The sequence below is a fragment of the Haliaeetus albicilla genome, chromosome 23 (genome assembly GCF_947461875.1).
Source record: "Haliaeetus albicilla chromosome 23, bHalAlb1.1, whole genome shotgun sequence".
Taxonomy (NCBI): Eukaryota; Metazoa; Chordata; class Aves; order Accipitriformes; family Accipitridae; genus Haliaeetus; species Haliaeetus albicilla.
This window is the reverse complement of record NC_091505.1, coordinates 21135898-21150685: the sequence shown is the minus strand read 5'-3', so window position 1 is coordinate 21150685 and position 14788 is coordinate 21135898. Positions and strand designations below refer to the sequence as shown.

The following is a 14788-nucleotide window of genomic DNA, read 5'->3' as shown; positions in this document are numbered from 1 at the left end:
AATTAAGACAAGTGTTTATGGTTTCCCATCTTTGAGCAAGAGGTATAAAAAGATCTGGTTCTCAGCAGATGGTTGCTTGCAAACTTCTTACCTATTTTTTTCTTTGGAAACAAACAAAAAATTGAGGACAATGTGGCAGAGGGTTCAAAGGAAGAGGTTTTCTTAAGGAGCAAAGGCAAATCGTATGCTGAAAATAGGGATTTTTTTTTTTTTATTTGTTCATTCATTCTGATCCAGTTCTAAGATTCTTACCTCAGTGATTAGTAAACAGTTTTAAGTAAAAAAATTGTACAAGAAATTTTATACATTTTATGAAGGATTGTTAAGTCAAATATCACTTTACTAATAGGGTTTTCAAACAGTTCAGGTTATTTGCTGTAGGAAAGGTACTCCTTTCCTGTCTCTATCACTTTAGAACACAATATCCTGTGAAGTTTTAAGAACTTTTCTTTCTTTATTTTTCTTTTTCCAGCTACTCTTGGTGTTCTACACAAATACTCATTAGTCATTCTGGAGATGGACTTGCTGTCTGGAACCTACCTCTTGGCAGTCTTATTAGCCTGTATTGTATTTCAATCTGGCGCACAGGAGAAGAATTATACCGTGCGGGAAGAACTGCCTGAAAATGTCCTCATTGGCAATTTGCTCAAGGATCTTAACCTAACGCTGGACCCAGATGTGCCCCTTTCCTCGCCACTACAGTTCAAGCTTGTGTATAAGACTGGGGATGTACCGTTAATACGGGTGGAGGAGAACACTGGTGAGATATTCACAACTGCAAACCGCATAGACCGAGAGAAGCTGTGCTCTGGCATCTTCAGTGAGAATCGCTGCTTTTATGAGGTGGAGGTTGCTGTTTTGCCCGATGAAGTTTTCAGACTGGTCAAGATCAGATTCCTAATAGAGGATATAAATGACAATGCCCCCCTCTTCCCCTCAACAGTTATTAACATCTCTATCCCTGAAAACACAGCAATTAATTCTCGCTATTCTGTCCCATCTGCCATCGATCCAGACATTGGTGTGAATGGTATTCAACATTATGAACTCCTTAAGGTGGGTTTCTTCTGTTCTTTTATGTTATTGTTTGCGTTACTGTCTTCCCACAAATGTTGCCAGTCCTCATCAACCCATTAGCAATATGAAGCTGTGTACCACAGTAGTGGTACCCTGCAGGTACCTGTCTCGAAATGTTAATCTGTATCCCTGAGTGCATTCTAGTGCGTCATATCTTCACTTTGTGGAAAGCTGTTTATGTATGTGTATGTCTGTCTGTGTAACAGTGTGATGAAACATGCATGTTTTCATGAACTCTCCGCCAGCATTCACAGTGTTTGTACGCTTTGGCTAACAGTCTTAGAACATTAAAGGTGTGTTCTCATTGCCAGCAGCATGACAGTGCCAAGTGCAACAGTATTTTGCATTGGGTTCATGTCTCCCTCTTGCATGACTGTTAGATTTGAGTAGTAGAACTTACCCCAGAAGCTAATGTGATGTGATCCTCATCTGTATACTGATGAGCTATTATTCCAGAATGAAAGAGTCCATTTGTCAAAGCAGCTTTGTAATGTTTGGGTGGGCATAATGTCTGAGCAGGAGAAAGTCCAAGATGTGCATGAATCCAAGGATAGTAGTGCCAGTGGCCTTGTAACAGGGGGTATTTCATATTCTTGCTTCTCTTTCTAGCAAGAACAGGAGAACTGCAATTAGGGAACAAAAGAATAACATATAAAAGTGTGGTGTGTAACAGTGTGTGATTGCTAAATAAAGGATTACTTTCATTTGAGCTCACTTCAGTAGAGAGTTTAGAACAAGAAAGGAACTTATCCTAAAACTGTTGGATTATTATGTGGGAAGCTGAAAATGTCTTCACTTCCCTTGATTTGGAATAGAGAACTATTAGGTAGTTTGCTCAGCAACTGATCTGACACCCTCATTACTGACTGGAAGAATATAGACTATATAGACCAATATATTGCTTGATTGACTTGATAGCTAATATTCACTGATATCAGTACTTACTAGCAATTTAATAAAAATAAAGTGCTGCCTTATTTTAGCTCTTTTAAATTGCTTACAACCTGAAGTAGATGTGGCAGTGTGGGTGCTAACTAGTGACAAAGACATAAACATCTCTTTCAGAAACCTGCATCCCACTGGACACTTCTGGTTAGCTATCTAAAAAAACCCAAACCAACCTACATATATATGTCTATCTGCTCTTAGTGTAGCCTAGGAATTTAAAACTTTTCAAGATGCTTACTACAGAGTCTGAGGGCTTTGTAGTGAGTGCTTTAAAACTTAAATTCCTGGGTTATACTGAGAACAGATAGATCTACGTGTGTGTGGGTTTTCTGATAGCTAACTAGAAGAGTCCAGTAGGATGCAGTCTTATTTATTTGGCATTTTAAATGAGAATCTGGAGAATGAGTAATAGCGTATTAAATAAATAACAGTAGGAGTAGAAACTAATAAAAAAGCCAGGGCTATAGACAAAATGTGGCAATTCTCTGAATAGAGAAATGTTAGTTAATAATCTGAGAAAAATGTGCTGTTATTCTAGGATAAAGGAAAAAAATAGAAAACAGCAAAATCAGGAGTCCCTGGGATTGAGTGAGCAACAGTTCAGATCACCACAATAGCAGTCGTGTTTTGTGAGTTTATTTTTGGACTGTGTGTTCAGAAACAGAATGTAACAGATCAGCAGAATCATAGCATATTTGTATCCCACAAGTAGGAGCTCATCTAAAATAGAAGCTATAGCTCTGTACCAGAAGTAGGGTAGGGTGTAAGGCCTTGTCTAGAGATCTAATGTGAGATGAGATCGTCTGCAGGAGAGCAAGGTTTCACCAAGCGATGTGCAGATAACTTTAAAAAAAACAAACAAACCAAAACCCAACCAATAATTTGGTATTTGAATTGGGGAAAAAAAGAAATAAAAAGAAAACCAGTTACATGTTTATTCAAGTGTCTCTGAAAAACTGCTTTTGCCACATAAGGGAAAGAAAGGTGGTAGGGATTAACACACACTCGTATGGACTAAAAGTTCTGAATTCTTGTGCTGGATGTGCTGCAACCAAAATAATCTGTGAAATCACAGCCCTGTAGACAGATCTCCTAAATGAATTAATTGCGTTTTTCTCTTGCATGCCTGTTGGTCAGGCACTCCGAGTTATGCATCTGCTGCCTTTAAATAAGTCAACAATTTCACATACCTTGGAAACTATCTGTAAAACCAAGAACCAGTTGATGACAACCAGACACTGTTTGGAATAGTAATATCCATGTGTTATTCCATTTATGGTTTTTACAATGTGAATACCAAAAGTGATCATCTAAGAAGAGGGAGAAAAAAGTAGTAGAAGCAAAGGATTCTGGTGAGCAGGCAGGGAATGTAGCATATACAAAGATCCATCCATCACTGGGGGAGAATAGGGAGATGAAAAAGGAAGGGAAGGGTGGTGGTGCCTGAGAATTCTTTCCTGGGTAACACTGCAATAAACACTAGGAGGGAGGGTGACAGGCGCACAAGGGTGGTATTGCTTGCCTTTTCTCCCAAAATTCTCTTCTCGTGTGTTATCCTATGCTGGTTTTTGGGCTATGCTCTGAAGATATTAATGTCTTCTGGCTTCTGATGTGTGTTGACCTTTTCCTTCCTTTTATAACCACCATACAGAAAAGTGGGGCATTGCGGCACATGAAACTCTGGTGCCTCCTGAACAGGATGAGTCTAGCAGGGCTGATATGACAGTGTTGTGGGGAATTTTGGGAAGCACCAGATAGGAAGATGGGCAGGGCAGCATACCTGAAGGATGGCAGAGGAATGGGAGATAAGATATGCAAGTCACTTCCTAGAAGCACAAAGGCTGATGCTTTCACTCTGTCACAGCCAAAACCAGCACATATGTGTGCAGCAACAGAGTGGAATGTATTGCTTGGTGTTTTAGAGAAAGTAGCAGTAAATTGACAAGCTGTTCAATGAAGAGAAAGTTCTTCAGTTATGTTTCACTTTTTTTAAAAAAGTTTAGCAAAAATGTGCTTATTGTCTGTGTGAAGCCAGGTCTATTTTCCCAGAAGATAAAGAGATTTTTGCCATAACCATTTCTGAAAAAGAATAAACTTGTCACTACAAACTCAGCTGAATAGTTTATATGTTTTTAATGCGTTTTCAGCAACTCTGTATTTCATTGGGAATGTAACATTCTTGTGTTACAATATTTCCTCACTTTGTTACACTTGCCTTACTGTCCCTCTCAAAGTATTAGAAAAAGGTTGCATATAATTGTTGTATTTGGTTTCTTTTGCAAAGTAGATAATTAATGATAAAGTCTTTTAACTATATGACAGACTTCTATGTTATTTTAATCTCCTGCCTCTTTCTAAAAATCCTTTTAAAATAGAAGAAAACAAAACATCGTAGAAAAGGTATTCTTGTATTTCGGGTTCAGCGTTACTTGGAAGTTTTGTAACACAGGATTTGATTTCTTTAATACAAGAGAGTGCTTTAATTGCCACACAGATTAGCTTTCAGGTATTTTTTTGCCTGCCTGCATTTTCTCAAAATGTACCTCAACAGAAAATAACTTCTTTATTTGTAACTGATTCATGGTACTGCATCTTCAAAACTTTCCAGGTGTCTGTGCTTCAACTATGCACTGTATGAAATGCATGAACTCTAAAAAGACAACAGTTTTCCATAATGTCTGCCTTTCTTCTTTTAAAGACTTAGGTGTTATGTGGAGGACAAGTTCTAAGAGATATTCTAAGGAAAGCGGGGGGCGGGGGGAGTGTGGTGGTTTTCTTGTTGTTGTGTTTTTTTGTTTTTTTTTTTTTAAAGGACGACCCAAATGTGTTTTGGATAGCTTTTGAATTGTACTTATTGTTTTCTTATTTAGAAAATGAGTTGTAACAATTTGCAAACATCTCCCACCCAGCCAATGTAATAGCACTAGTAATTGACCAAGAGTTGCTCTTGTAGAAGTTTACAAATATTGAATTACTTAAAAGTAGTGATGCTTTAGCATTACATGAAGTTCTGTCCCCCCCATCCCCTTCACCCTCCCCACCCCTGCCCCATGAAAAAGAGGGTTTCCAGGAAACAGTCATACAAGGCATAGCATTATAAAAGATTGTGTTTCTCTGCTAAGATGCCCAAAGCTGACCATGGATAGGATGACATTAAGGGTTCAAATGGTAAACAGTGTTTACTATGAACAAGGCTAAGAAGGGAGAACTTAATTAGATACGATTTAGAAATGAGAGGAAAAGCATTTAGAATGAGAATTAGCTCCAAGTCTAGGTTGGGCAGAAAGATGGCATAACACTAATAGTAGGAAGTGCTAGAAGGGGCGGCTAAGGCAGATAGTGAAGTAGTTCAGAGAAGGAAATGGCTAGATGGAAAAACAATGATTTTGTCTCCGAGATAACCACTTAAAGTATAAAGTGGGAATGATAGGGGAAAAGAGAGATGGGCATTCATAAACAGGAGGAGTATGTTAAAACAGCAGGAAGCAAGAGCAAATTTTAAACTGAAATGTTAATAGGCAGTGATTTTTGATTAAGGACGAATCAACAAGTACTAATGTTCTGCTTTAACCCTGGTAGGCAGCTAAGCCTACAGGTCTTTGTTCAGCTCTTCAGGGCGTTCACATTGCTTACATACTGATGTAAAATGTACATTGTGTCTGGCAATACCACCACAGTGTTAAAAATACTTACATGCTGTTGTCAATTGTACTATTTTAGTACACTTATATTTGAGTTCAATGAAAGCTAATATTTAGTATAACCTGATTAATACACTTAGAATTTACAGTTGTCACTGGCCTTTGACTATGAAGATTTTAGTGTGAAGTATTTCTTTGTTCTCTTAGATGATAAAAGGGGAGCTGTTTCAGAGCAGGTTTTTGAATAGAATTCCAGCTTGGAGCACTGTAGTGGAGGGTCACATGCGTACTTCCAAAAGTATTCATATAAGTGCATATTCTAAATTAAATTCTTTTTATTGATTACTTGGCATTTCTTGTCAACTAGGTATACCATATACACTAGATGTTGCATAAGCGCAGCAATACCCAGTTAACGGTGGACTAGAGTGAAAGCATAACTCTGCTCTTACAGGAGCAGAGCATTTTCTTCTGTGAGCTAGTCCTGTGTGCTAATAGGTTGTTGCTTTAATCTGTTGCCTTTTAGGGGGAAATTAGATTGGTGTTAATGTTATAGTTCCATTACTCTTACCTATTACAGTAATTTTCCTGTATTTACTTATCAGAAGCAGCTGGTGCATTCCTTCTAGAATAATAATCTTTTTGTATCTGTCAGTTCATACCTCTGTAATCTGACAAAATAGATTCTTACTCAGTCTCACAACACGTCAGTCTTGCATCTGATGAGGAGAGTTACCTCTTGCTACTGTAGATCATCTCTTGTGATGTCTTTCAGTAGAAGCTTTCCCCTTCTTTCTGATACAGTTTGTCAATTCCATGACTCATGGAAGATGAAGATCATAAATCTTGATCATATTTCAACCCTGCTTTTGGAACTAGGTTATTTCTGAGCCTCTCAGTAGTTCTGGATCAAGTAGCTAATGTCACTGTTTGTGCAAATCAAGAATGGAAGAAGATGCATTTTATGTAAAATGAAAGCTAGGAAAGTAGTTAAATCAAAATCATAGAGTGAGACTAGATTTGTAGTTAAATCAGAACCAGAAAGTCAGATTAATGAAATCATTGTTGATAATCGTATTTTAAGCAGTGATACAAATTTAATAGTAAAAAAACACTAAGTGAAGGAGGACAAACAAAACTTTTCTGTGGCCTGTTTGTGTTTTAATGTTGCACCAATACAATCTGAGTGGCGCAGTACATAGAGAGAAAGGAAGTACAGTTAATGTCCCTGCAGACTCAGTGCACAGTGACACAGACTAAAATTTTTCTTAGCACAGGTGTTCACCAGATCATCTTCACTGTCCCAGGCATCAGCTGCTTGAACCTCTCATTTCTGTCCTTTTTTATGTTTTCATTCCTTTAAATGGAAGCTGAAGCAGCAGCCTTGACTCTTACTCTCAAACCATGTTTGAAAGAGGGAGCATCCCACAACTAATCATACTGAAATTAATGTGGATGATTCTTCTGTGTAGGCTTCAGCAGTATGAGAGGACAATGAAGTGCTATATTGGCCCTTTAAATGGGTCACAGAAAGCCTGAGGTCATTGTTATCAACATCTGCCTTCTGTGAAAAAACTGCCAAGATAGAGCTTTTTCTGCATGTAAACAGACATTTATTAATATTGTCAGGTCTTACTGAATATTGTAGTTAGACACTAATAAGATTAGGTAAATTCCAACTTCATTACTTTTCTGTTATCAAAAATCTTTTGTAAACTTACAGTAACCCACTAGTAGCAAAGTATTTTTGCACTTTCTAATTTCTTTTTTATTACCAACACTTTCTAGTAATTGTGCAAGGGACATACAGCTGAACTGTAAAAGATGGCTATTCAAGATCCCAAGAATTTTCTTTTTACAAACTTATATATACTCAGGAAACTTCTTGACTTCCTAGTAAGACAATGACAATAACTTTTCAGTATTTCTTTCTTGTCATTGGAGAAAGGCTAGTCAGTCAGTGATATTTCAAGACTCAATGACTCTAAAATATTACACATGTATTGATACCCCAGGTAACAATAGTACTTAGGTATTTGAACCTAAAACTGAGAAATAATGGTTTTGTTAAAACAGATCCTAGATTTGATAGTGCTTATGTACCAGATGAAAATAAGATGCATGTTAAAAAAGCATTTGAGTGTTCGGTTGGGTTTTTTTTGTGTTTTTTTTTTTTTCTTCCCACTGACATGTAGCTTAAAGATTTTTAGTTTCTGTTTGGATGGGGGTGTATGGCTTGTTCTTCTTACTTCATAGTCCCTTAATTGAATTAGCATAGGGGTTTTATTCAGCATAACTCTGCAGGACAGGTTAACTTCCATCTTCATTGTAATGGCTTATATGAATTATACTTCGTATATTTGTGGAACAGTACTGTGTCGTCTTTCCCATTTCATGTGCCAGCATAGATGGGAAAGGTAATAGATTTAGGGAGCTCAAAAACAGATTTAGGGGTTTTTTTTCACTCTGGAGTTGCACTCCAGTCAAGCTCTAAGGTCACTCTCTAGTGCCTGTAATTTAATAAATATGGAGAGTTGGATATGTTGTCTTTCTGAAGTAACTTTTAGCTGCCCTTTAGAAGAGAGAGGTTTTCTAGGACAGACAGGCTGTCTTTTGAATGATGCTGAGTACTTTTTTTCTAAGTCCACGGTGGCAGTAGGGAATAGGTCAGAACTGGTTACTGCTAGAAGATCAGTGTGTTTGTTTAATGTTTTAACATAGCTTCAGTTTTTTCACATGGGTGGTTCCCTCTCCTTGTCTTTTCCACTGAGATGTGGATAATTACCATCTGAAGTGACAAGAATTTTAGCAATCCCTTGAAGATTTACAAATACTACTTGCTGAGGTGGCCAACTTTAAATAGATGCTGTTCATAAAACTTACCTTATTTCCTTTAATATACATTTGTAGAGGTTGAAGTGCCATTGCAGATTTCTGTTAAATCTTGATGTACCTACCTTCCAAGTAATTCAGGATTTTTTATTCTGTTTGTTTTATTCTACTCATGAAGTAGTAATGTGCTGCAGAACAGGGCTAGATTTGAAAGTTAGTCTTCAGCTGTAGGGAAGTTCATGCGTTAGTATAAAGGCTCTATTCTTTGAAAGCTTGAGCCTCACAAAGTCTAAAATTATTCACAAATACATAGCACTTCGCACTGATTATGTGGTTTAGTTAATGTTGTCCGTAGTACTGTTGTGTAGAGTTGCAGGTGCTGACGGTAAAGCTCTGATTGGGGAAAGAGCCTTTTTGTTCCAGAAACCTGAGGTCAGTTGGTTTCAGGTGAAGTAATAACTTTGACACAACATTTTTAGAGTTAACTTCGTAAGTAAGTGTCCTTTAATCTAGAAATCAGTTCTTGAAAAGTAAATATATTTTCAGAAGTTAATGATTTTCCTTTCACTCAGGCTTTTGTCTGATAGGTACAAGTAGGCCTGATAATAGATTTGTTTCTGAACTGGTTTTATGCAACAGTCCCCTCCCCCTGCATTTGTCTTGTTTTTACATGTATACCAGCCTAACTTACCCTGCACAATTTTTACCCCTGTACCTTCTCATAAAAGAAACCTGTAGTGAGCCTATCTAATGAAGATCTAAGTGTGCACAGCAAGCATTTGATAAACACTTTAAAGAACATATTAAATGACTTGGGACAGGGTATATTTAGGTAATCCCTTATGTTGCTCTTGAGAGAAGAGAGGGAAAAATCTGTAGTATTGCAAATTGTAAAAGTTCTTAATGTTAAATAAATCTTAATATCAAAGATATGCAGAATTTTCTTGTTACCAGTTTCCTTGTGATTTAAAAGATAAGTTGAAGTAAGGAGGAATAGTTCAAATAGAATGGAGCAGAGAGTTTACCCAGCTTTCAGTTTAGGTGAAAAGTAAATGGCTCCCTACCACCATTTCTCTTGTCTAGGTCAGGTAGTTTTGGGGTCATGGATAACATGATATGAGCTGAAATAAACTATAAAATGAGGTACAGAAACTTGAGGGATGCTTATGAGTGCTAAGTGACACCCTAAAATCTTGAAAAGCTCCCCTGCAAATGTATGAAAGGGACAAATAACTTTCCTTTTGATCTTATATTCTATTAGTAATTATAGGAGAACTTGGAAAGTGGACTGAGGGAGAAATTATAAATATTTGTAGGTAGAATTCTTATCCCTTGCATTTGTCATCATCCTTGGACATCTAGTGAAACATATTTGCTTGTCACTGTTTTCTAGTTACTTAACTTTAGGAACATAAGGAATTAAAGAAAAAAAAATCTCAGTAGTAATTTGTCTAGAGAATTCTGGACAGATAAGTGGTCATCTGTGAACATTGTTTTGAAAAAGTCACTGGGTCTGACTTTTAAAGGGGAAAATATCTGATTTGCATTCTTGCATCTGTGAATTAGTGTCTCTAAGTAGATAAAAACTCTTCTAGTGGCTGGTGGTAGTGAGTCAAGAGTCAAGGTAATTGCTTCTTGTTGGTTGATACAAGGCTCCTTTAGGGTGGTTTATGGCATTATTACTGTAAAACTGTCAGGTTCCATTATCCTGACATCCCTTTGGGGGACTGACTGAAGACTGGAGGAGAAAGTCTTGCTTCCAGGCACATTAAGTTCAGTGAGTTAGGGTGAGGGACAAGTTGGTGTATCTTTTTGCATTCAAGGCTCTGATTTTCACACTAGCTGTCATGAAACAATAATACATAACTTAGCATGTCTCTGTGTGGGAAGGATGATAGACTCAAGCTGAAAGGCACAAATCTGTCAAATGGGGATCTTCACTTCATCTATCTTATATGAATATTATCTTTCGCTGATGTCCAGACATATCAGTATGCTAGTTATCACACATGTGGTGATGCTTTCTGAGCATAACACAGTAAGGATTTGTTTACATAGTCCTCTTGAAACCAACAACACTTACAAATTAATATTTTCCCAAAATACACTAAGTAAAAACTTCAGTTTCACTTATATGGAAATAAATCATCAATTACACAATCTGTAATGCTCTCAATGGTAAACCACAATAAAAGCAGTAACAAAAACCCCATGTATCTCAAAATTATAGTTTGGTTTGCATATATGCATGATATTGGAACTGCAAATATGCAATGTCGAGCAAAGTTACAAAGTGTGTTGTATTCTTGAGCAGTTATGCTGAAGTATCCTCATGTGAATGGTGAATTTGCCATTGTATAGCAAACATAAAATGTAGTATGCCTCTGAGGCAAGTTAATAGAAAAATATTAAATGTCATGTTCAAAATCAGTTAACTCCTATTTCATGTTCAACTGAGTTTTCTAAACTTGACTTAATTTTGTTTTTTATGAATACTTTAAAAATCTTTACAGGTTGCCAAAACTTCTAATGTTGGCAATATCTGAATTGGCTACAGGTGTAAAATATATGGCAGAAATAGTGTTTTCCAGATGTTATTTGTGTGTTACAAGTTTTAAAGTAAGCTCACTCATTAACTGAGCTTTCTGAAGGTCTTTGAAGGTTTCACATAAGCAAGAGTATACTGAAAACTTTTTTTCTCTTTGCTGTAGGTTTAGCTGCTGGTGATGGTTACCTGGAGGATGGGTGTTTTTAATGTGCTTATTTGGTTTCGGATAGCTATATCTTACGAGCTACTTGGAGGAAAGAAACAAATCAGTGTTACTAGCTCAAAATAAGTCTAGCTTAAGAGAACTTGAGACTTGTGAGGGTTTATGAAGCATGTGAATATAGACAGTTAAAAATATTTCATAAAGTGCTGAAGGATCATTGAAGTTGAGATTTTTTTTCCATCAGTTAATTGCAAAAATTATTGGCTAAACTTTTTATAAGTGCAGACAAAGAATAAAGTTCTCTAGGAAGATCTCTCTGAAACGTAAATCTGAAGCCATAATTGAGTTTTACTTGTCACTTGATCAAGACTTCATTTGATTTCAGTAGAAGCTGCCTTAAGTCTTGAACTTTTCCTTGTGTTATGCTTGCCATAAAATCCTTCTCAGTTTCTTACCCTCTGAAACTATTATTTTTGTTTGATTTGACTTCCTCTATTTTCTCCTTTCTACAAGATGCAAGCAGGAAGACAACAGTTTTAATTGGATATTGCTACGGAGTATGCTGTTACAGTTGCACGTAGATTTCTTGCATGTATCACTTCTTCGAAAATTAATTTGAGTTAGGATAGGAGAAATGCGCACTGCGTCTCAACGTATTTCACACTCTTCCTGGGGGCTATGTTTAAAAATGCATGCAAGTAAAAAATTCTAAATTGAAATTCTAATTTTTACAGCTATCATTCACTTTCCTCATGACAATCTGACATTGAAATTCAGTCTTTGGAAAATCAATACCTTCACAGTCTGAAATGAAATAAATTTATCAGTGCTTTTGAGGACTAAATGCTTTTATCAATTATAAAAGCAGCTCCTGATCATTGTTTAACCCATATATACAGTTTTTAAAAATCAGAACAATTCTGAAAACTGTATATAGAAATGAACCCCAAATTTGCTACCAGAGTAGTTGGGTGAAGAGGATGACATCAGTGCATGCTTTCCTAATGTATTAAGGTCCTCTTGATGCCTGTCGTGATTTAGCCCCGGCCAGTAACTAAGCACCACTCAGCCACTCACTCATTCCCTGCCCCCCCACCCCCCCCCAGTGGGATGGGAGAGAGAGAGAATCGGGAAAAAAAAGTAAAACTCAGGGGTTGAGATAAGAACATTTTAATAGAAAAGAAAAGAAGAAACTAATAATGATAACACTAATCAAATGACAGTAGTAATAACAAAAGGATTGGAATATACAAGTGATGCACAGTGCAATTGCTCACCACCTGCTGACTGACACCCAGTTAGTTCCTGAGTGGCGCTTCCCCCCTGCCAGCCCCACTCCCCCCAGTATATACTGGACATGACATCACATGGTATGGAATACCCCATTGGCCAGTTTGGGTCAGCTGCCCTGGCTGTGTCCCCTCCCAACTCCTTGTGCCCCTCCAGCCTTCTTCCTGGCTGGGCATGGGAAGCTGAAAAATCCTGGACTTAGTCAACACTATTTAGTAGCAACTGAAAACATCAGTGTGTTATCGATATTCTTCTCATACTAAATCCAAAACATAACGCTATACCAGCTACTAGGAAGACAATTAACTCTATCCCAGCCAAAACCAGGACAATGCCTCACAGTGTAATGAAAAATGCAAGGATAGAGAAGAGTGAGGAATTCAGCAGATCTCTGCTAAGTTTTCATGACTCAGTGACTTTCAGACAACTTGCAAGAATTTCAGGGACCTCAGATTCCATCACATGTTCCCGTTTGCTGTTGTTTTTATACTTCCCTAACCTGTGTTTTGTTCCAAGTTGTTTTCTACCAAATATAGCTAGGAGGGCACACATTGATCTTGCAGCCATCCAACAAGTGGTTTATAAGCTTGTTCTTGACTGTGTGATAAGTCACCTGATTTCTTTGTGTTTCTCTTTCCTGTCCCGTTGAAAATGCATCTGTCCTACCTACTTTGCATAGATCACCCCCCATCCCCACCTCACCCCCAAAATACTTAGGGATCAAATATGGCCTTCAGGTTTCTGGCTGTTACATCTCTCCAGATCTGATAGGTGAGAGCAGTGCTAACAAATTACCTCTTCTGGGAACTTCTTCTCAGATGCAGTAGAAGAAATAATTCTGGGTTAGACTATATATATATATATATATTTAGCAATTTTATTTATGGGACATCTTTTATTCTGGCAGGTTGCTAACTGTGCACTTAGGACAAATTATACTGCACCCATAATCTTTACTACCGTCTCAAAATCTACAATATTTTAAAGACTTCATATTTTGTATGTCACAAAGGAAAGAGGTAGGAGCCTTTTCAAAATACCCTGACAGTTTACGGCCATTGTGCTGGTACATTATTTTTATATATTCAGTGTCAGTATCTATGAATAAAGATGGTTTTCTTTGGCCCCTGTTTTATCTTTAAAGAATGACCTGACGTAGGTTTCTGAATTTCAGACCATTTATTAATTATGTTAGTGAAACTGACTTTGGTTTTCTGCTTGATATGGTAGTCATCACCAGTGTATCCAACAGGATTTTTAAATTTTTGGTAATTTTCTTAGTTAAAAAGTTTGTCACTAAACTTGTTTATTACTAAATAAGAACCTTATTACTAAAGGCAGCAAGAGCTATCAGCATGCAAGCATGAAACATGTTATGTTTAAAAACTATTATTTTTTTGACCAACTTAAAAAGAATTATCACAAGTTCTAGAAGAGAATTAACTGATCATACTCTGTATTGCTGCATGGAATGTGAAAGTTCTTTGGATCCACAGTAATTCTAGTTTCAGAATAATTTTGTGAGGATATATTTTTCTGCTTCTTATTGTAACGGATGCAGCAATACATATTTCTCATGACAGTTATCCAAAATACAAGTAAAAGCTTAAATTAGATTTCCAGCAGACTGCATGCAAATCCTAAAATTATTCCTATTATTATTATTAAAAATTCTGAGTTATTCATGAATAGTTGTCTTTTTTACATATACATATGAAACGATCAAAATACTACTATTTCCAAAATGTTCAGTAAAGAAAAAATAAAGGTGAATGATAATATTCACAAAACTTACAAATTTTTCTTTTGTCCAGCTCACTTTTCTGTGACCTCTGTTTTTGGGAGGGATGAAGATTTCCAATTTTTAAGATGTATTTTGAAAATAGGAGAGGTGGTTTCAGTTTTTCCTGGTTTTAGTTTTAATAAAATACATAATAAAATTTTAGAGAAGTTTTTACAATAATAATAATGTGTTCTTGATTTTAATTTTGCTTTTAGCTTCCTAGTATTGGATGTAAGTGATAGAGATTTAAATAATCCTGTTTTTCCCTCAAATACACTGTATGCAATATTTTTCTTCCTTTCAAGAAAAGTACAGGGAGGAGAAAACGGTAAATCCAAAATTATATTATTTTAGCTGTGAAAGAATACATTTAAATCGAGTGTCAACCATGGATCGTGGCATTTGACTGCATTAGTATGGTTATTTTTATTCCTGAAAGAAAGGTTTATTACAAAGTAATTTATATTCTCTAGCCCAGAAATATAATTGGTCTGAACACTGAAGTC

The 14788-nt window shown here is 36.6% G+C and overlaps 1 protein-coding gene across 4 annotated transcripts in view; it reads left to right on the top strand.

Moving 5' to 3' along the window:
- The window catches only part of PCDH11X (protocadherin 11 X-linked), a 512079-nt gene that overhangs the window by 51055 nt on the left and 446236 nt on the right, over window positions 1–14788 (top strand). For all 4 annotated transcript variants that reach the window (XM_069811515.1, XM_069811514.1, XM_069811516.1 and 1 more), the window contains one exon: window positions 473–1056. In XM_069811515.1, the coding sequence (XP_069667616.1) occupies window positions 517–1056 (540 nt within the window). In that variant the 5' untranslated portion in view covers window positions 473–516. The remainder of the gene's footprint in view (window positions 1–472; window positions 1057–14788) is intronic.